The sequence below is a fragment of the Triticum aestivum genome, chromosome 6B (assembly GCF_018294505.1).
Source record: "Triticum aestivum cultivar Chinese Spring chromosome 6B, IWGSC CS RefSeq v2.1, whole genome shotgun sequence".
In the NCBI taxonomy this organism is placed as follows: domain Eukaryota; kingdom Viridiplantae; phylum Streptophyta; class Magnoliopsida; order Poales; family Poaceae; genus Triticum; species Triticum aestivum.
In genome coordinates this window covers 164,215,283-164,236,182 of record NC_057810.1, presented here as the reverse complement: position 1 = coordinate 164,236,182, position 20,900 = coordinate 164,215,283, and the positions used below count along the sequence as shown (strand labels likewise).

Genomic DNA, 20,900 nt, shown 5'->3' with positions numbered 1-20,900 from the left:
TACGAAATCATGTAATAGAGCACCAGTTTCCTTGAGCTATAAATGGCCATTCTTGCCCTCAGAATGTTCCTTGACCAGACCACTAATGCTGTGCCAAGTCAGGGCACAACATAAGCATCTGGTTTCCTTTTGTTTCAGGAAAACATGTGAGTTACGTGCCGTATCATTAAGATTAGGAAACAAAGGTCCATGTAGAATTTAGTTACAACCACAAACTTGGGTGGCGGAGTCAATCAATTCAGTCATTGCAAGGCGACCTACTTGCTACAAGTAACAAGTACAGAACAAGGAGGAGCACGCTCTATAATACTGTAGAAGCAACCAGCTAAAGAATAAGCATCTGGTGCCCATATGCCAGTCTCATAAGAAATGAAAACCATGCAGCCACTCCAGCTTTCACGCATGAGATACGACAGAAAACTACCGATAAGTTCCCTTGGCATTGTTCTTCTGATGCTCATGTCCTTGGCCTCTATCACTAGCTCCTGCACAGAGCAAGAGAAGGCCTCCCTCCTCAAGTTCCTCACTGGGCTCTCACAGGATGGTGGCCTTGCCGCGTCATGGCAGAACGGCACAGATTGCATCACGTGGGAAGGGATCACCTGCAACATGGATGGGACGGTTACTGATGTCTTGCTCGCTTCCAAGGGTCTTCAGGGGTATATCTCACCCACTCTTGGCAGCCTCGCCGGATTGTTGCGACTCAATCTGTCAAACAACATGCTGTCCAGTGGACTACCACAAGAATTGGTGTCTTCCAACAGCATCGTCGCCATCGACATCAGCTTCAACCGCCTAGATGGAGAACTGCATGGGGTGCCATCTTCAACCCCAGTGCGTCCCTTGAAGGTACTGAACATCTCCAGCAATTTGTTTGCAGGACAGTTTCCATCCTCCACATGGGGGGGCATGAAACACCTGGTCGCACTCAATGCCAGCAACAACAGCTTTACTGGGCAACTACCAACTCATTTCTGCACCAGCTTTCCATCCTTGGTTGTGCTTGACCTCTCTTACAACCGATTCAGAGGGAGTATTCCACCTGAATTAGGTAGCTGCTCCATGCTCAGAGTGCTCAAGGTTGGCCACAACAACCTCAGCGGGACTCTCCCAGATGAACTCGTTAATGCTACCTCGTTGGAGTTCCTCTCTTTTCCCAGGAATGGTTTACAAGGAATACTTCAAGACACATATATTGCCAAACTCACTTTTTTGGTTACCCTTGATCTTGGAGAGAACAACTTCAGTGGCAACATTCCGGAATCTATAGGCCATCTCAAGAGATTGGAGGAACTCTATTTTTGAACAGTAATATCATGTATGGGGATCTGCCATCAACTCTAGCAAACTGCACAAATCTCATAACCATCAACCTCAACTGCAACAATTTCAGCGGACAACTCACCAAGGTCAATTTTTCTAGCCTACCCAATCTAATGTCTTTAGATCTTATGCGGAACAACTTCGATGGCACAATTCCAGAAACTATATACTCTTGCAGAAATCTAATTGCACTGCGATTATCTTCCAATAAGTTCCACGGCCAGTTAGCAAAAGGGCTCGGCAATCTGAAGTCCCTGTCGTTCCTGTCACTTTATAATAATAATCTTACAAACATAACAGATGCACTTCAGATTCTTGGAAGCTCCAAGAACCTCAGCACCCTTCTTATTGGGCGTAACTTCAGGCATGAGAACATGCCAGAGGATGACACCATTGGCAGTTTTGAAAATATTCGGTTTCTTGGTATAAGTGATTGCCCATTATCTGGAAAAATACCTTTCTGGATATCAAAGCTAGCAAATTTAGAGATACTAATATTGTCTAACAATCAACTCACAGGATCGATACCAGCCTGGATCAAAGCTCTAAGCTATGTCTTCTACCTTGACATATCAAACAACAGCCTCACGGGGGAAATTCCAACAACATTGACCAATATGCCAATGCTAGAGTCAGCAAAGACAGATGCCAATTCGAACCAAAGGGTCTTCATACTGCCTGTTTATCCAACTCTATCACATCAATATCGCCAACCTTTCGCTTTCCCTAAATTGCTGGATCTAAGCAATAATAAGTTCACTGGTGAGATCCCTTCGACGATCGGTCAATTGAAATCCCTCCATTCACTCAATTTGAGCTTCAACAACTTAACAGGTCAGATCCCAGAATCAACATGCAACCTCACCAGCCTGCAGGTCCTAGACTTGTCGAACAACAATCTCACTGGTGCAATCCCAGCTGCATTGGACAGCCTGCACTTCCTTGCAGCGTTTAACGTTTCTGACAATGATCTAGAAGGTCCTATTCCATCTGGAGGCCAGTTTAACACATTTGGGACATCTAGCTTTGACGGGAATACAAACCTCTGTGGATCTATACTCATTCATAGATGTGGTTCAGCAGAAGCACCTCCTGTCACTGTTCTGTCAACAAAACAAACTGATTACAAGGTGGCCTTTGTGATTGCCTTCAGTGCGTTCTTTGGTGTAGGGGTGCTGTATGATCAGATAGTCCTATCTAGGTATTTTGGCTAGTACTACTCCAGTTTACGTACTGTATATGTTTAGGTCAATTTCGTTCAGGTTAGGTTGCTATTCAGGTTTAGCAACATGTCCAGCAAATAAGCTTGTCATCTATGTGCAAGTCATAATTACGGCACAAAACATTATCGGATTAAGAGTGATTCCATTTCAAGGAGATGTACAAGTATATCTGTATATGTAATAATGTGGGGCAGTTTAAACTGAATCAGCACTAATACAATGGATACTCTGATCTTTTCAGGGCTCTCTATAACTCATATTGGAAGATGTACAAGTATATGTAATCAGAATATAAAAATCACTGTAAGTTTAAGTTCACCATTTCCTTTGCTTGCTGAACAACAACAATGGAGCCATGCTATAAAGTTTTAGGTTCACGGGTAAGTAATGAACAAAATAAAATGTATGGTAAGTACCAGTGCACCACTAACCATAAGTTGTCACAACATATGAAGCAGCACATGCCAAAATCCATCACAAAATCTTCTCAGAGTTTGTTAAAACGAGAGACTGCAGCTGCTACAACAATGGAGCACATTGTTGTGAGGAGTGCATCCCAATCTTTTGAGTACTCACAAAAATAACTTGTAACTGCACACCCCATTCTTTTCACAGCAAGTTAATTGCATGACATACCTTGGGAGCGCACGTCAACAACTCAATAGCCGTGCTTCCCTAGCATCATTCCACCGGTGCACGCAGTGCACTCCGAACTCTGAGGAGCCTCTGCGCCAGGGCTAGTCCTCTTTTTCTTCTCTTGGGCCGGTCTACTTGACTACAACTGGGAAGAAATATTCTCAAATTAATGATAAGTGGGATCAATAGCAGGGAAAACACATTATGTATTTTTTATTTGCATGGCAATGACTGCCGTTTTCTGAAAGCCCTATTAGTAAGAATAATTATCACAAAACCATAACTTTTGGGTTGGCATATCAAGTTACCACACTTCAAAAAAATCACAGAATCACAACTTTTGGCACAAGATCGTTTGACAGCGCTCAAATGTCTAGGACAGTTCCCAAAAGAAAAATTGACCACTCTACACTGATCAATGACAGAAACAACTAGGAAAAAAGTCCACATGAAAACATAGGTAAGGGCAAATCACAGGATCCAAGCTGGCATGAAATTGCAGTTTTTATTTTTTCCTGTTCCTGCAAGTCTAGAATCCCACGAATGAAAGAGCTCCTTAATTGTGTTCATTGGCCCTATAGAGGTTCTGTTGATGCAGTACATAACTGTTGGCTACGAGTTGTGGCTTGGCTTGTACTTCCAGGAATCGTTTCCCATTTGCTATAGAAGATTAGTATTTCGTAGAAATAATAAAGTGCACATGGCATGGATAGCTTAATTATGGATTAAAATAAAAAGTGAGACTGATTCTTATTAAATTACATCTATAGAAAGAAAGAAATCTTGACTATGGGTGAGAATGAGACGAGCTTGCTTTTTGTTCAGTCTTGGGGGGGAAAAAAGAACAGTAGACACCACTTGTTTGTTATGCACAGTTAGGTAACATGTCAAATAAGTTCAGTTTCCTGCTGATTCAGTTGCACCTAGTGGGTGTATTTTTATTAAGAAAAGGGAAGTCGTTGTCAATAAGTTGTAAAAAGAAGAATCAGACCTGTTGAAGTCAAACCAAATACAACCAACCTATATACATGATGTTACTCAAGTGTAAAAAATGCACGCATTGTTCAGCAACAACCCCTTCACATAAAACTAGTAAGCGAAACGGACAGATTAAGTATCAACACGGCAATTCCTGCTTGGACAGACTTACCAATAAACTACAGTAGATAGGACAAGCAATAGCAGCTAATCCTTGACCCAAATTTTCTTTTTATAACTAACGACCAGAGACCGGATCAAACAAAATGGAGAGCAGAGCAGGTTGCTCCTTTCCTCTCTTGCTCTTTCTTCATCAGATAAATTAGCAGTTCATCCTGGCAGACCAAAGCTAAGTTTCCAAGCTAGTTTCTCAAGAAAACCATGCAGCCGCTTAGTCATTCGCACAGGAACCAGTTTCCCATACCTTTCTTTGGTTTGACCGTTGTGCTACTAGTCACCTTGGCTTCTCCCACCAGCTCTTGCACGGAGCAGGAGAAGAGCTCCCTTATCCAGCTCCTTGATGGGCTCTCGCAAGACGGCGGCCTCATGGTGTCATGGCGGAACGACACAGACTGCTGCAGGTGGGAAGGGATCACCTGCAGCCCCAATAGGACGGTCACTGATGTTGAGCTGGCTTCTCGAGGTCTCGAGGGGTCCATCTCGCCGTTCCTTGGCAACCTCACTGGCCTGTTACGTCTCAACCTGTCGCGCAACTCGCTGTCTGGTAGCTTGCCACTGGAATTGGTGTCATCCAGCAGCATCATTGTCCTTGACGTCAGTTTCAACCGCCTGACTGGAGCTCTGCACGAACTGTCATCTTCAACCCCTGCCCGGCCTCTGCAGGTACTGAATATCTCGAGCAACTTACTTGCAGGACCATTTCCATCCACCATATGGAAGACAATGGATAACCTGATAACACTCAATGCCAGCAATAACAGCTTTACTGGGGGGATACCAACTTATTTCTGCAATAACTCACCATCCTTCACGGTGCTTGACCTCTGTTTCAACAAATTTAGTGGCAGCATTCCCCCAGGGCTTGGTGAATGCTCCATGCTGAGAGTGATCAAGGCCGGCTACAACAATCTCAGTGGAACACTCCCAGATGAACTCTTCAATGCAACCTCATTGGAATACCTCTCTTTTCCTAACAATAATTTACACGGTGTTATTGATAGTGCACGCATAATCAGCCTCATAAATCTCCGTACCCTTGATCTTGGATGGAATAACTTCAATGGCAGGATTCCAGATTCTATAGGTCAGCTCAAGAGATTGGAGGAGTTCCATTTGCACTACAACAACCTGTCAGGGGAACTGCCATCGACTCTGAGCAACTGCACAAATCTTGTAAGAATTGGCCTCAGGAGCAACAAATTCAGTGGAGAACTTATCAATGTCAATTTCTCCAACCTGCCCAATCTAAAAACTTTAGATCTTTGGTCCAACTTCTTCACTGGTACAGTTCCAGAAAGCATGTACTCGTGCAGTAATCTGACTGCGCTGCGGCTATCTAGAAACAACTTACACGGGCAGCTCTCATCGAGAATAGGCAATCTGAAGTATCTGTCCTTCTTGTCACTTGGTGGAAACAATTTCACAAACATCACAAATGCACTTCAGATCCTTAAGAGCAGCAAGAATCTTAGCAGCCTGCTTATTGCGCACAACTTCAGAGGAGAGCTCATGCCACAGGATGACAGAATTGATGGCTTTGAGAATCTTCAGGTTTTGGATATGGATGGTTGCCAATTATCTGGAAAAATACCTCTATGGATATCAAGGGTAACAAATTTGGAGGTGTTAATTTTAAGAAGCAATCAACTAACCGGACCAATGCCAGGCTGGATCAATTCCCTAAACCATCTCTCCTATATAGATGTGTCAAACAACAACCTTAAAGGAGAAATCCCATTAGCCTTGACGGAGATGCCAATGCTAAAATCAACTGACAACTCAAATCATTTGGATCCATGGGTCTTCAACCTGCCTGTTTATTCTGGGCCGACGCTTCAATACCGTGTGTTTACATCTTTCCCAAAAGCATTGAATCTAAGCAACAACAACTTCACAGGTGTGATTCCCGCACTGATTGGCCAGTTGAAAAAGCTTGGTGTACTTGATTTCAGCTTCAACAAGTTATCAGGACAGATCCCCCAGTCGATTTGCAACCTCTCAAAGTTGCGGGTGCTAGACTTATCCAGCAACAACCTCATAGGTGCAATCCCAGCTGCATTGAACAGCCTGCACTTCCTTGCTGCATTTAACATTTCTGACAATGATCTAGAAGGTCCTATTCCATCTGGAGGCCAGTTCAACACATTTGAGACTTCTAGTTTTGATGGGAATACAAAACTCTGCGGATCTATGCTCATCCACAAATGTGGTTCAGTGGAGGCACCTCCGGCCACTATTCTGTCAACAAAACAAACTGATTACAAGGTGGCCTTCGCAATTGCCTTTAGTGCGTTCTTAGGTGTAGGGGTGCTGTATGATCAGATAGTCCTATCGAGGTATTTTGGCTAGTACGTACTACTCTAACGTACATATCTGTTTATTGCCAACTTAGATCATATTCGGTTGCTATTCATGTTGTGCAACATATCCAGTGAATAAATTTCTCCTCTAGGTATGAGTCATAAACTCATAATTAGGTCTACAAATTTTTATAGGATTAAGAGTTATTCTATCTCTTGGAGATGTGAAAGTATGTAATATTGTGGGACAGTTTAAACTGAAGCAATATGAATACAATGAAAATTCAGATATTCTCAACTGTGTGTAAATCTTTTCAGAACAGAAAAATCGTTGCAACTTAAATGTCACCATTTCCTTTGCTTGCTGAACATTGAATAATATTACCTCATAATGAATTACTCCCTCCGTTCCTAAATATTTGTCTTTTTAGTGATTTCAAATAGACTACCACATAAGGATGTATAGACATATTTTAGAGTGTAGATTCACTCATTTTTCTCCGTATGTAGTCACTTGTTGAAACCTCTAGAAAGACAAATATTTAGGAACGGAGGGAGTAGTTGCCTTAGATATTTCTAGATACAACGGAGGGGGTACATAACACTGGAGCCATGCTAAATTTTTAGGTATACGAGTAACACTTGAGTCATGTGTAAGTGCTAGTGCACCACTTGCCGTAATCTGTGAAAACGGACAAAGCGGAGCGTCCAAAAATCATTGAAAAAAATAACGTGGCTCTTAAAATACGCTTATTAGTGTGCTATAAATCGATATAGCGTGCTATTAGCAAGGCATTGTATACTGATTTATTTAGCGAGACATTGCTCAAAATGCTATATCGTGCTATTAGCGGCGCTATAGCGCGCTATTTCTTTCACTGCCAAAAATACATCACACAATCTTGTCAGAGTCAACTAAAACGAGAGACAGCAGACCATTTTGTGTTCCCGCGACGCAGATTTGTAGCCACGCGCCCTATTCTTGATTCTTTTCCCAGCAAGTGAATTTGCACGACGTACCTTGGGAGCGCGCGTCGACGGCCCTGCTTCCCTAGCCTCCGTCCGCGGGCGCCGCGGCCAGCGCACTCTGCGCCGGGTCAGGGCGAGTTGAACAATCGGCCTCCTGGAGGAAGCAGCGGGGTTCCGACCCGATCCCCTTCCTGCCCTCCTGGCCATTTTTAGGGGTTGGACTCGACGAGGTAGCACCTGTGCGTCGAGGCGCCGCCGGCCGGCCGTGCGTGCAAAATGGACAGCCGTGTCGTTTTCAGGCAAGGTGGGCCGGGCTGCGAGGCGACAGGGCTCAACGTTCGTCCGTGTGGGCTATAGGCTGCCCCAGTTGGGGCGTGTCGAGTAGTTTTTATCCATTCCCTCAAAAAAAAAAGAGTAGTTTTTATCCAGGATTTTTTTTTCCGTTTTACCCCTGTATCTGGTCTTTTTTTTCATTAAAACACGAAAATCTATAACAAAAAGTATGGACACTATTTAAAATTATAAAAAAATTCAAAAGTTTTTGCATGTTTATCTAAATCCATGAATTTAAGTAAGTATTCAGGAATTTTGAAAATGTTTGTGAATTTTAAAATAATCATATTTCAAAAAATGTAGGTGTATTTTTGGAAAACCAAAATTTAAAAAAAATAAAAAATCATGATTTTTGTGTGAATTTTGAATGTGGGTAGAAGGTGTTTCCGAACTTTTTCCAGACCCAGCTTGGTTGGACTTCGTCAACTCTCGTTCACAATTCCTTTCTCCATTCTTATCTTGTCTCTCCATAGGCGGTGTTAAATCCACGACCCTTTTCTCTTTACTTCAATTTAATAAAGGAGGGGCATGCCTCTTACTCGAATATGCCTTTTTAGGGTGTCCATTGTCCAACCAGCTAGTCGGATTCTTCTTCGTTAAAACTTGAAAATAGAAATCTCAAACAGAGAGTATGAGATGGCATGACTTTGGATTAAATTCTATTGGCGTTGTTGGCCAGTTCATATTAGTTGTTGCTGATTTAGTACTCCATATTAGTTGTCGTTGATTTAGTAATAGGAATATGTCACTTATTACAAACCTTAGGATATACCCTTCGACCCATTTAGCTATGGAGATGACGGCGATTGCACGAGCTGTAGCCAGAGACGACACAGCTGGCCACAATGACAACCGCGTAGGTGAGATAGCGACCGAGCGATGATAGTCCTAGCTTTGGCGGAAATCGTAGTGGCACATGTGTTGTTGAGGATGAGATCAAGAGCCAGAGCCAACAACTTAGGCATTAGTAAGGAAGAAATTTAGGGGGAGGGGGAGGAGGAGGGTGTTGGTGCGGTGGGCCTCACAGTTTTGACGAAGGGGACATAGCACTGATATAATTTTCCTTTCTAAAACTGAACCACTCCACACTGATCAGATTAGAATAGAATCATACACCCAAAGGAATAGTACAATTCTTAAGAGCCCGGTTAAAACTGCAAGCTTGAAACTGCTGCACTCTGTTGTTTCATTTCAATGAAACTGAACAGAGTCTGAAAACCGGACTCTTACAGCAAGGATACTTGCAAGATAAGAAGCACAGGGCACCAGGCTCATTAAGCTATTAAATTGCTATTTTTTTCTCTTCCTCGGTACTAGAATGCAGAGGAATGATGAGAGCGGCGTTTTGACGCCCGAGCTCAGCTAAACCCCATATCCAGTGCGTTCTCCCCCACATGAGGGTGTTGTTAGATGTGTGTAGTCCCTTTTTGGTATATCTCATTGTATAAAGGGTTTCCTGCACTTTATCACACATGTATATGACCTTTTGCGCTCAGTGAATACTAGTTGTTCATCTCTCCAACATGGTATCAGATGCTAGGTTAGCCTCGCTCTCCCGCACGATGCAACTCCGTGCGCCCTACTCCTAGCTCACCTCGATTCCGGCTGCTCCCAGCCCATCTTCGGCTGTTTCCGTCCGTAACTGGCCATCTCCCTCTCGGCCTAGCCCGGATCCTCCAGGCCCGACACCCTCCTCCCGCTGCCTGGGGCTCCGCTGACCGCCCTCACCTCTGGATCGGGGCAACTTTGTTGTCCCTTATCTGTTTTGGCCGCCGGTGCTCCCCCTTCCTGACCGGCTCCTCCAGCCCAGCCGGCCCTAGTGTCCGCTCCTGCCGCCCGGCGCCCTTCTGCGGGCTGCGCCCTCCCGCTCTCCTCCTGCTGCGCCCGGCTGCTGCTGCCTAGAGCTCCGCTGCTCCGGCCGGTCGCCCCGATCTGGTTGCATTGCTGCACCTAGTCGCTTCTGGCTAGATCGAGCGAGCTCTGCCTCGCTCACGCTCTGGCCCGATCCAGATCGGGTAGTCTGTCTGCGTTGACTTAAAAAAAGGGTAGAAACAGCAGTGCGACTTGCTGCTGATGCTTCCCAGGCTGATCGGGATGCAGCCAAGGCTCTCGGTGATGTTGCGGTTGATGCTTATGATCAGCAGGTATCAGCCTATTCAGATGCTCTTTCTGTCTACCACGATGACATGTCTGCTTACACTCACTGGTGCAATGATGATGCTCGAGCTGCTGCTGTTCTCACTGCAAGTGTCCTCCCTCAGTTTGCTTCGGAGTTCATGGGCCTCGACATAGTTGCAGCGATGTGGTCTTATCTCTGTCAGCGCTATCAGCCCTCTGGTGATGCTCTTTACTTATCTGTGGTGCGTCAGGAGCACGCTCTTCAGCAGGGTGACTCATCTGTTGACGAGTTTTACACATAGAGTTCTGCCATCTGGCGCCAGCTTGACTCTCTTCGGACAGTTGTTTGTGGATCTTGTCGCTGCTGTCAGAATATGCGGTCCGACTTGGAGTTTCAGCGTGTCCATGAGTTCTTATCTCGCCTCCGCTCCGAGTTTGAGCCTCGACGTGCTCACTTGCTTGCCCGTGGTCGTGTTCCTATTTCAGAGGTACTTGCTGAGCTTCGTGCTAAGGAGACCCGCCTTCGTTCTGCTGGGTTGCTTGCGGTTCCTTATGTGTTGGCTGCCCGAGCTCCTGTGTCGTCTGCTCGTCCCACTGCTCCACCGCTCCTGCCCACACCTTCAGGGAGGTGGGTCGTCCTCCTTATGTTGAGAAGGGCCGATTGCACCGTGACACCTTCTGTGACTATTGCTTCAGGCCAGGTCACCCAGAGTCTGATTGTCGCTAGAAGCAGCGAAACCAGAGGCGCTCCTCTTCCAGTGGGACTCCTGTGTCGTCATCGACTCCGTCACTTACTGACTAGGACATTGTGCGGCTCAAATGCCTTCTGGCTTCCTCCGGTCCTTCATCGACGGGCTCTGCCGTTGTTGTGACTGCTTTCACCACTTCATCACCGCAGGCATCTACACCGTCAGGTACATCTTCGTGGGTTCTGGACTCTAGAGCTTCCTTTCATATATCCTCTGATTCTTCTGCATTGTCTTCTCTTCGCCCTCTTGAGTCTCCTATTAATGTTCTTACTGCCGATGGCACATCTCTTCCTGTTGCTAGTTGTGGTATTTTTTCCACTCCGTCCTTTTCTGTTCCTAGTGTTTCTCATGTTCCTCGCCTTACCATGAATCTTTTTTCCGCTGCCCAACTTACTGATTTTGGTTGTCATGTCATTCTTGATACCGACTCTTACTCCATTTAGGATCATCGCACCAAGGCTTTGGTTGGTGCTGGCCCCCGGCGCCGTGAGTCAGAGGGCCTTTGGGAGGTTGACTGGCTTTGTGTTCCTTCCGCTGCCACCACTTCTGCCAGCTCCCATGCTCTTGCTGCCCCTTCGTCTGCGTCCTTCCAGCAGTGGCATCATCTCCTTGGTCACATTTGTGGTTCTCGCTTGTCTTCTTTAGTTCGTCAGGGCCTCTTAGGGTATGTATCTGGAGATGTTTCTTTACATTATAATGGTTGCAGACTTGGCAAATAGACCCAGTTACCTTATCCTACCAGTGAGTCGGTATCTCAGCGTCTTTTTGGCTTAGTTCATTCTGATGTCTGGGGTCCTGCTCCCTTTGATTCGAAAGGTGGTCATCGCTACTATATCTTGTTTATTGATGATTTCTCTCGCTACACTTGGCTCTACTTCATGAAATCTCGTAATGAGGTTCTCTCTATATACAAACGTTTTGCTGCCATGGTTCACACCCAGTTTTCCACGCCCATTCGCACTTTTCGTGCTGACTCCGCTGGTGAGTTTATCTCCCAGCTGTTGCGTGGTTTTCTTGCGGAACAAGGTACTCTTGCCCAGTTCTCATGTCCTGGTGCGCATGCTCAGAATGGCGTTGCCGAACGAAAGCGTCGTCATCTACCTGAGATGGCTCGTGCGCTGATGATTGACGCTTCCCTTCCACCCCACTTTTGGGCTGAGGCTGTTTCTGCATCCACCCATCTCATCAACATTCAGCCATCGACTGCTCTGCAGGATGGTATTCCTATGAAGTGTCTCACTGTTAGTTCTCCTGACTACTCAGCTCTTCATATGTTTGGATGTGTGTGCTATGTCCTTCTTACCCCGCGAGAACGCACCAAACTGACTGCCCAGTCGGTTGAGTGTGTCTTCCTTGGCTACAGTGATGAGCACAAGGGCTATCGCTGTTGGGATCCTATTGGTCGTCGTCTGCGCATCTCGTGTGATGTGACCTTTGACGAGTCTCGCTCTTACTACACATGTCCTTCTTCCTCGAGCTTTTCTGTGGACGATATTTCTTTTCTTCCTCTCCCCGATACACCCTGCTATGTGCCTCATGTTTCACCTCCTCCTCCTGCACCTCTCATTCCTTCTCCTTCACCACCGACACCATCTTCCCATCCTCTTCCTCCACCTCTCCACCATCATCTCCAGTCCGTCGCCCTCTCTCACCATTTCCTCTCCACTATACTCGTTGCTCTCGTTCTGAGGATGCTTCTCCTGACGCGCCTTCCATCTCTGGTGCACCTCCTTTCACGCCTCCCTTGGTTCATAACCTCCGTGCTCGGCCTTGCCCCCTGCCTGATCGCTACTCTCTTGATCGGTACGGTCTCTCTGTCATTGTTGAGCCCACTTCCTATCGGACTGCCATGACTCAGCCTAAATGGCAGCTTGCGATGGCCGAAGAGCTTGCTGCTCTTGAGCGCTCTAGCACTTGGGATCTGGTTTCCCTCCCTTCCAGTGTTCGTCCCATCACATGCAAGTGGGTCTACAAGATTAAGACTCGCTCTGATGGTTCTCTTGAGCGCTACAAAGCGCATCTTGTGGCCCGTGGTTTTCAGCAGGAGCAGGGACGCGATTATGATGAGACATTCGCTCCTGTGGCCCACATGACCACTGTTCGCACTCTTCTTGCTGTGGCATCTGTTCGTCATCGGTCTATCTCTCAACTTGATGTTCAAAACGCTTTTCTCAATGACGAATTGCGTGAGGAGGTTTATATGCAGCCACCACCGGGGTACTATGCTCCTGATGGTATGGTCTGTAGACTTCGCCACGCCTGGTTTGAGCGTTTTGCCTCTATGGTGACTGCCGCTGGTTTCTTGCCCAGTGATCATGATCCGGCGTTGTTTGTTCACACGTCTCCTTGTGGTCGGACTCTTCTCCTTCTCTATGTTGATGACATGATCATCACTGGTGACAACTCTGACCGCATTGCCTTTGTTAAGGCTCGCCTTTGCGACCAGTTCCTCATGACTGATCTTGGTCCACTTCACTATTTTCTTGGGATTGAGATCTCCTCGACCTCTGATGGCTTCTACATCTTCCAAGAAAAATATATTCAGAATCTTCTTGCTCGCGCTGCTCTCGGTGATGAGCGCACAGTTGTGACTCCTATGGAGCTCAATGTTCAGTTTCGTGCCTCTGATGGTGACCCTCTTCCTAATCCCACTCGCTATCGTCACCTTGTTGGCAGTCTAGTCTATCTTGCTGTTACGCGTCCTGACATCTCCTATCATGTCCACATCCTGAGTCAGTTTGTTTCAGCCCCCACCTCTGTCCACTATAGTCATATCCTCCGTGTTCTACGATATCTTCGTAGCACGATTTCTCAGCGCCTTTTCTTTCCCCGCTCCAGCTCTCTTAAGCTCCAGGCCTACTCCGATGCTACATGGGCTAGTGATCCTCTGATCGACGCTCGCTGTCTGCTTATTGCGTCTTTCTTGGTGGCTTTCTTATTGCCTGGTGTATATGTAATGGCCTTTGGCCCTCAGTGAATACTAGTTGCTCATCTCTCCAACAAGTGTCAGATATTATAAACTGATAAGAACATTAGTACACTTGATTCTTAGCCACAAGGCCGAGAAGGTAACTAGAGATTGGTTTGAGGAGCCTATGGAGAATATTGTACCTCTTCTTATAGACGATGTAACCATTATTTTCAACCAATAAAGTGCATGTTTTCTTTCAAAAAAAAGTATGAGAGCGGCGTTGATCAGTGTAGCTCTCGCTCATGGAATTCATAATCGGGAATTTGTAAATCTTAGCCTTGACTAGCACGCAACTCTAACAACGTGATGAGCCTGCAAGGCGTTGAAAGATGTTCATGTCAATCAACTGTCCAGTGTGTCACATCCAAACAAAAAAAAATGTGCCACAGCGTCCTACTCACAAGGAACAGAGTGCCAGCCACATCGAGCTGTTTACCCTCAAAATCAGAATAAAAACATCCGTATCCACTTTGAGCACTGTGATATTCCCTTTTTTTTCTGTCTCTAGGCTGAACCTCTCTCCAAGGCTGCACTGATCAACGACAGATTAACAACTAAGAAGAAAGGCCAGATATGTACTCTCTCCGTCCGGAAATACTTGTCGGAAAAAGGATGTATCTAGACGTATTTTAGTTCTTAGATACATCCATTTTTAAGCATTTCTACGACAAGTATTTCCAGACGGAGGGAGTAACATGACAGCAGAGCAAGGGCACATGGCACCAGGATCCGTCAATCTGCTCCGCACCGGGACAGCCTTTTCCGTCTGGGCAGCATATAAATCAATTGCAAGTTACATGAGCAACCTTCTGATTCCAATGAGAATTATGAAAATAGGTGACCATCCAGTTTCAATGATAAACATAATATCCATCTGTAGAAATGAATTATCCCGCAGTAGATACCTCTTTATTTTGAAAACAAAATTGTCCCGCTGGTCACACACTACTTTGTAAATTAGCACATACAGTCCTGGCACTATTGCTTTACTTAGGATCAAAATCTTACAAGATCATTGAGAGAAAGTACTAAAATGACGGAAAAAAAAGAAGACGAGTCTGATTTGTTTTTGTTAATAGTTGCTCTCGCTCTTTGCTCGAACTCTAATACTGACAGTCTGGAATAACTCAAAATATATTAACAGTACACATAAAAAAAAATTGTGGATTGAATTTCTAAACAACGTATGAAACTATTGGAGTTGGGGTGATTATTCAAATACTAACCGATTTTATGTACAGGATGGAAGACACAAAATTGGGTCTTGATGCTTGCACTGGAACCTCAAACTGTACTTGGATGCAGAGAGAATATGTACCAGTCTAGCAGAACATACAAACCCAAGAAGAGCCTGCACAGTAGATAAAAATAAGTGGCTTATTCAGGTGAAACAGCAATAATTGTGACGAACCAGAAAGAACAGTATATGCTTTGATGATTACGCGGTACGGAAAAGAAAAAGAATTTGGTGTGTACAGACAAGGAAGTACTTTTCCCCCATGTCGGAAAGGTCTACGTCTCTACAGGGTTCATGACACACCTGAACTTTTCATGGCCACGCGAAAATGTACATTGATCTTTTACAGCAATAAGATTAGAGACCGTTAGCTTGTTACCTTGGATTAGTCTTCGATTATTGGAATGGTTCCCTTTAACTTGCGGCACTGCCTCATTAGCTCCTCGCTGTTGCCAGACCGGAGAGTTAACTCCCGCAGTGAACTTGGGAGGCCATCCTTGGGTAGCGATGTCAAGGCAGGACAGTCCCAGATCCTTAGATATTGCAGAGAAGTTGGGAGGCTGTCCTTGGGCAGCGATTTGAAAGCAGGACAGTCCCAGATCGTTAGGTTTGGCAGAGAACTAGGCAGTCCTTCCTTGGGCAGGGATTCGAATGCAGAACATTGGTAGATCTCTAAACGTTTCAGAGAACTTGGGAGGCTGTCTTTGGGCAGTGATTTCTTTTTTTGAAATGTTCAACGGGGGGGGGGGGGGGGGGGGGGGGGGGGGGAGGCTCCCCACCTGAATATATATTTCAAAACCTGCCAGGTGTTACAGAGTTAAGAGTGTTGCGAGGATAGGAACTCACGCCACAGACCGGCGTGGCCCTTTAAAGTTACAGATTTTAGTCTATGAGACCAAACAATCAAATCATCCAAGATAGCTCTCAAGGAGTTTGAGGCCACAACATCTAGTCCTTGGAAAACTTTCTTGTTGCGTGCGTCCCAGATTTTCCAAAGAATCAAAAGGAGCACGAAGGGGCGGACCGTGGTAGGCAGCGAATCCGGAAGCGTCGTGCTGAAGAGACTTGTGATAGGAGTGTAAAGAGGGCAGATGCCGGCTGCTCTCCAGATCCTGCGATCTGCTGGACAAGTAAAAAAAAAGGTGTTGTCGATCCTCAACCGAGTGAGTACATCTAGGACAAGCTGAAGAGTCTAGAATGCTCTTCTTATGCAGATTCTTCCTTGTGTTTAGGCGATCAAGGTAGAATAGCCAACAGAAGATCATAACCTTCTTGGGAACCTTTAAGTCCCAAATATCATTAAGCATGGGGTCCGAGAGGTGATCCGAGAGGGCCGCATATGCGCCCTTTGTGGAGAAGGCAGCACCGTTAAGCAGGCGACGATCGTCCGGTACCTGAGAGAGTGCACAATCCTGCAACAAGGAATTAAGAGAAGCAAGTTCTGCAATCGCAGTAGAGGTTAGTCGATTACGAAGAGCAAGTTTGATCCCATCCTGCAAAATAGTGACTACCAGGCCATGTTGGTTTGTGTGGTGAGAAAAAAGAGCTGGGTACACTAAAGCCAGGGGTTCCGGCTTTAGCCAACGATCTAACCAAAAAAAAGTAGAGCAACCATCTCCAACAGTGCACTGGGAAATCTCTCTCAAACTCTGAAGATGCTTGAAAATGGTTTTAGCTAGGAAAGAGCTGTTTTTGCCATGTCCAATGTGAAGAGGTGAATGGTGTAAGACCCAATCCTTCCCGGGAAGGTTTGAGGAGTGTAAAAATTTATAAGCAAATTTCAGCAGTAGACAAAAGTTTTGTGCGTGAAGGTTTTTTACACCTAGACCACCAGCTTCTTAGGGGTACAAACTTTATCCCAAGCAACCAGGCATTTTGCCCTAGAGCAAGTGGCATCGTTAGACCAGAAAAAGGTACGTCGTCTCTTGTCGATAGCTTCAATAACCTGGACAGGAAGAGCGAAACAGAGCATAAAATAGGTAGGGAGGCTGTCAAGAACGGCAGAGAGGAGAACAAGCTTGCCACCATGAGAGAGAAGTAGCACGCACCACCCAGCTAGGTAGATATCACACCGATCGATGACTGGTTGGAAGGCTGAGGGGGGAAGTTTGTAGGGAGAGAGAGGAAGGCCGAGATAAGTTTGCGGGAAGGAGGAGATGTTAGTGGCAAGGTCAGCTGCCATAAGTGCTGCGTTAGTGGGATCAACATTAAGAGGGATAAAGGTGGTCTTGTCAAAATTAATCTGGAGACCAGTGGCCGCAGCGAAGCTATCTAGAATACTCTTTAGGTGTTTTGCGGCCCCGGGCGTAGCTTTAACTATGATAAGCGTGTCATCGGCGTATTGAAGGACGGGACAGGGAAGGCGAGGGCTTAGGGGGTGCAACAACTTACCTTCGCTGTTGGCTTTGATGATCATTTGTTGAAGGATATCGGCGACAATAATGAAAAGGTAAGGGGAGAGAGGGTCACCCTGCCGGAGTCCATTTTTGCATTGAATCCACCTCCCCGGGATGCCATTTAGCATAACGGCAGTGGATCCAGTGTTAAGGAGAGAGTTAATCCAGTCACACCACCGAGGGGGGAAACCTCTAACCTGAAGGGTATGGAGGAGGGTCTTCCAGCAAACAGAGTCAAAAGCTTTCCGAAAGTCTAGTTTGATGATGAGGGAGGGGGCTTTCCTTTTAGCACAACAGTGAAGGATATCTGCAGCGTAGAGGAAGTTCTCAGAGATGTTACGACCAGAGAGGAAACCGGCCCGGTCAGCATGCACCAAGAGGGGGATAAGGGGTTTTAGCCTATTTGTTAGAAGTTTTGCGACTCCTTTGATAGGACAGTTTTGAAGAGAGATGGGGCGGAAGTCAGCGGGGGAGCGAGCATCAGAATGCTTTGGAAGGAGGATTATGAGGGCCCGGTTAAGGCAAGAGATATCGCTGTTTTGGGCGTGAAAGTCTGAAAGGAAATGAGTTATCTTCCCTTTGAGGATGTGCCAAAATTTGCGGTAGAACCCAGGGCCAAAGCCGTCCGGTCCAGGACTAGCATTCTTGTTCATGGAGAGGAAGGCATTGGTGATTTCGGCGTCTGTGAAGGGGGGCATCCAGAGAGCAGAGTTGTGGAACGGGTTCTGGGTATAAGTCCGTGAGAGCGAAGGACCAGGTTGGCTGAAAGGCCGTGCCGAGAAGGGAGGCGTAGAAGTCAGACAGAATGTTGGATTTAGCATCGTGGGAGAAGAACTCCGAGCCATTTGAGACAAGAGTATTAATTTTATTTTTCCGGAGACGGGCAGAGGCAGACGCATGAAAGAAGCGAGAGTTTTCATCTCCTTCTAAAGTGGTGCGAATTTTTTCACGCTGGATCCAATAGAGGGCTTTCTCACGAAGCGTGCGTTGGAGAACTTTAATAATGACACGACGGAGAGCCAGTTCAGGAGACGAGAGGAAACGAGATTCTTCGATGAGGTCGAGAACGGAAATGACAGTCTTGCAGTTCTTCTCCCGAGTATTTAGAGGCAGAGTGGAGCACCGCCAAATTTTTAAGTCAGCGCGAGTACGTTTGAGAGCAGCCACTAGGGAAAGCGAGTGGTTTGAGCAAGAGCGGGCCGCGGCCCAGGCGTTTTGGACTACCGTAAGACAGGCCGGCCTAGTGGTCCATCTAAGTTCGAAACGAAAAAGCGCGGGACGAGGGATGACGGTATCTATAGTGATCAGCAGGGGAACATGGTCAGAGACGAATCTGGTGAGCGAGGAAATGGTGGTGTTTGGGAAGAGGAGATTCCAATCCACATTGATGAAAACTCTATCAATTTTTTCGAGAGTGGGTTGATCTCTTTTGCTAGACCAAGTGTAGCATCTATCCAGAAGGGGAAGCTCAATCTGCGCCCTCTGGTTAATAAAGGAATTGAACATGTCTGCTTCGGACTGCCTGAAATTACTCGTGTTTTTGTCCAAGGGGAGTATTAGGAGATTGAAATCACCCAAGATTAGCCAAGGTGTGGGAGGAGAGGGGGCGAAGGTAGCGAGCTCCGACAGGAATTCCTGCTTGAGCGCATGGTCGGTAGGAGCATAAACATTGGTAATGGCAAGCGGGTGAGGGGAGGCTAGACAGGAGATGAGGGTTGTTTGGGTGTAGAGTCCGGAGTCCATTGCAATAAGAGAAAAGTGAGCCGAGGAGAAGGCCGGAAGCATACCACCTGCAGACCCAAGGGCCGGTCGAGGGTGGGTTAGATTCAGGTGCTTAGGGAGGAAGGAACGCTGCTTTAGAGTAGAGATGGAGTCTAGCTTGGTTTCTTGCAAAAAGCAAGCATGTGGATTAATGGCCAGGAGTTCAGAGAGAATACCCGAACATTTTTGGGTTTGCCCAAGGCCACGAACATTCCAACAGCAGAAACTGAATTTGTGATTAACCATAGCGATGAAGAAGGCACCTAGAAGCAAAGGCAAGTTCACTAGAGGGACAAAGTAGATAGTCCTGGGAGCACACACGCGTTACAAAACACGTTACAAAAGGGTCGATGACCAGCTCGCCGGAACAGCACGGCGACCACGGGCTTAAGCTAAGGAACGGGAAACTAGGAATTAAACCATTGCCAGATGGGCAGATACATCCATAACAAGTAAGGACAGAGCGGCCATGGCGAGGTGCCGTCGTCCAAGGCAGGAGGTCGTGGCTCACGGCGCCGGCGAGGACACCTCCTGAACCTCCACCGGTTCAGCGCCACAGAGCTTGGCAATGAGAGCAAGGGCATCGGAGTCCAGCACCGGGTCCTCAGGAGCGCTAGTGAGTCCAGAGGTATCCAGGGCTTCGACGAGGTCGTGAGAGGCGTGCTGCAGGTCGAAGCGACGAGCCTTGACACGCATGGCCTTCGTGGTCATGTCCATGAACTGACCATCCCCTTTGTCAGCGAGGCGATGGATGCGGCGAAGCTTGGCGGCGTCGGTGGCCCTCTTGTTAGCAGCCAGTTTACGACGCATCGTGGCCTCATGCGCTTCAGACCCAAGCGAGGTAGAATCCTTGACTAAACAGGAGGGAGCAGCAAAACTTAGGGGCAGGTCAAGAGAAAGAGAGATGGAAAGCTGGGAGTCCGGATATTTACCCGAGAGAAGCGAGGTCTCACCACCATCTAAATCGAGCGCGGAGAAGGAGTTGGAGACATCAACCGATGGCGTGAAGGTGTCAGAGAGGTCAGAGTCCTGGGCGGCGCCCTCAGTGCCCTCACTGCTGTCGGACAGCACGAGCGCATCAGCAGGGGCCGCAGCCGGTGGCAACAGAGGACCGCCGATGAGAGGTGGGAGAAAGTTGCGAGGGGCTTGCGTGGCTTGAGCTTGAGGAGGCGAGGACGGCCCAGCAGTTGGTGTTGGTGGCTGCATGGAAACTGCAGCATGTGGGCCAGAGCAAGGCCCAACATGGCTGCAGTTCCACCGCCAGGCACCGTGGACGTGAGCTTCACTGCCGTTGCCGTCCACGTCATGGTCGAGGGGGATGGTGAGGTCCTCAAAGACGGCCCAAGTCTTGACAATACGGAGCTTGACGTCGACGATTTGGGCTGGCGGAAGGCGAAGGATGAACCCATCCGGGGTGACATGGTCACTCTCAACGCGGAGAAAGGCGTGCATCGTCGTGAAGTCGCCGGAGTTGAGGCAGCGGCTGTCGACGCAGCAGAGCACCCCAAAGTGGCCGAACACGAAGTTGGCGCCTTGGGGGTGCCACAGCTCGAGCGGGTAGTTCTTGGCCTCGATCTCCACCAAGTGGTCGTAGCGCGTGGTGGCCCGATTGTCGGTCTCCTCCGGACGGAGGAGAGTGATGGTGACGCCGGCGAACTTGGCGGGGAAGTGAGTCATGGTCAGCTCACGGTCCTCGTTGGAGTCAAAGACGAGAAGGGCCGCACAC

At 47.1% G+C, this 20,900-nt stretch overlaps 2 protein-coding genes, 1 long non-coding RNA gene and 1 pseudogene across 3 annotated transcripts; 2 read left to right on the top strand and 2 right to left on the bottom strand.

Moving 5' to 3' along the window:
• Positions 1–378: 378 nt before the first annotated feature.
• LOC123139031 (receptor-like protein 3) lies at positions 379–2,537 on the top strand (annotated as a pseudogene).
• A 2,003-nt stretch (positions 2,538–4,540) lies between these two features.
• Positions 4,541–6,897, top strand: LOC123136364 (receptor-like protein 3). The gene has a single exon (XM_044555731.1). It carries the CDS (start codon positions 4,542–4,544, stop codon positions 6,687–6,689), a length of 2,148 nt encoding a protein of 715 aa, XP_044411666.1. The 5' UTR covers position 4,541; the 3' UTR covers positions 6,690–6,897.
• A 7,292-nt stretch (positions 6,898–14,189) lies between these two features.
• Positions 14,190–15,746, bottom strand: LOC123136368 (uncharacterized). Its single transcript, XR_006466855.1, has 3 exons — positions 15,397–15,746; positions 15,007–15,131; positions 14,190–14,546 (listed from the first exon to the last, which is right to left on the bottom strand). It is a non-coding gene; the product is annotated as an uncharacterized lncRNA (long non-coding RNA).
• Positions 15,747–19,681: 3,935 nt separating this feature from the next.
• Positions 19,682–20,872, bottom strand: LOC123136366 (uncharacterized). Its single transcript, XM_044555732.1, has 2 exons — positions 20,107–20,872; positions 19,682–20,028 (listed from the first exon to the last, which is right to left on the bottom strand). Exons 1-2 carry the CDS (start codon positions 20,849–20,851, stop codon positions 19,682–19,684), a joined length of 1,092 nt encoding a protein of 363 aa, XP_044411667.1. The 5' UTR covers positions 20,852–20,872.
• Positions 20,873–20,900: the final 28 nt, after the last annotated feature.

What these genes read in the sequence shown, in the direction of transcription:
- LOC123136366 (XM_044555732.1), bottom strand. Translation starts at nt 20,851, where the DNA reads ATGACTCACTTCCCCGCCAAGTTCGCCGGCGTCACCATCACTCTCCTC. An exon ending in TGAGACCTCGCTTCTCTCGG is followed by an intron (nt 20,029 to 20,106) that starts GTAAATATCCGG and finishes CCTCCTGTTTAG; the next exon opens with TCAAGGATTCTACCTCGCTT.
- LOC123136364 (XM_044555731.1), top strand. Translation starts at nt 4,542, where the DNA reads ATGCAGCCGCTTAGTCATTCGCACAGGAACCAGTTTCCCATACCTTTC.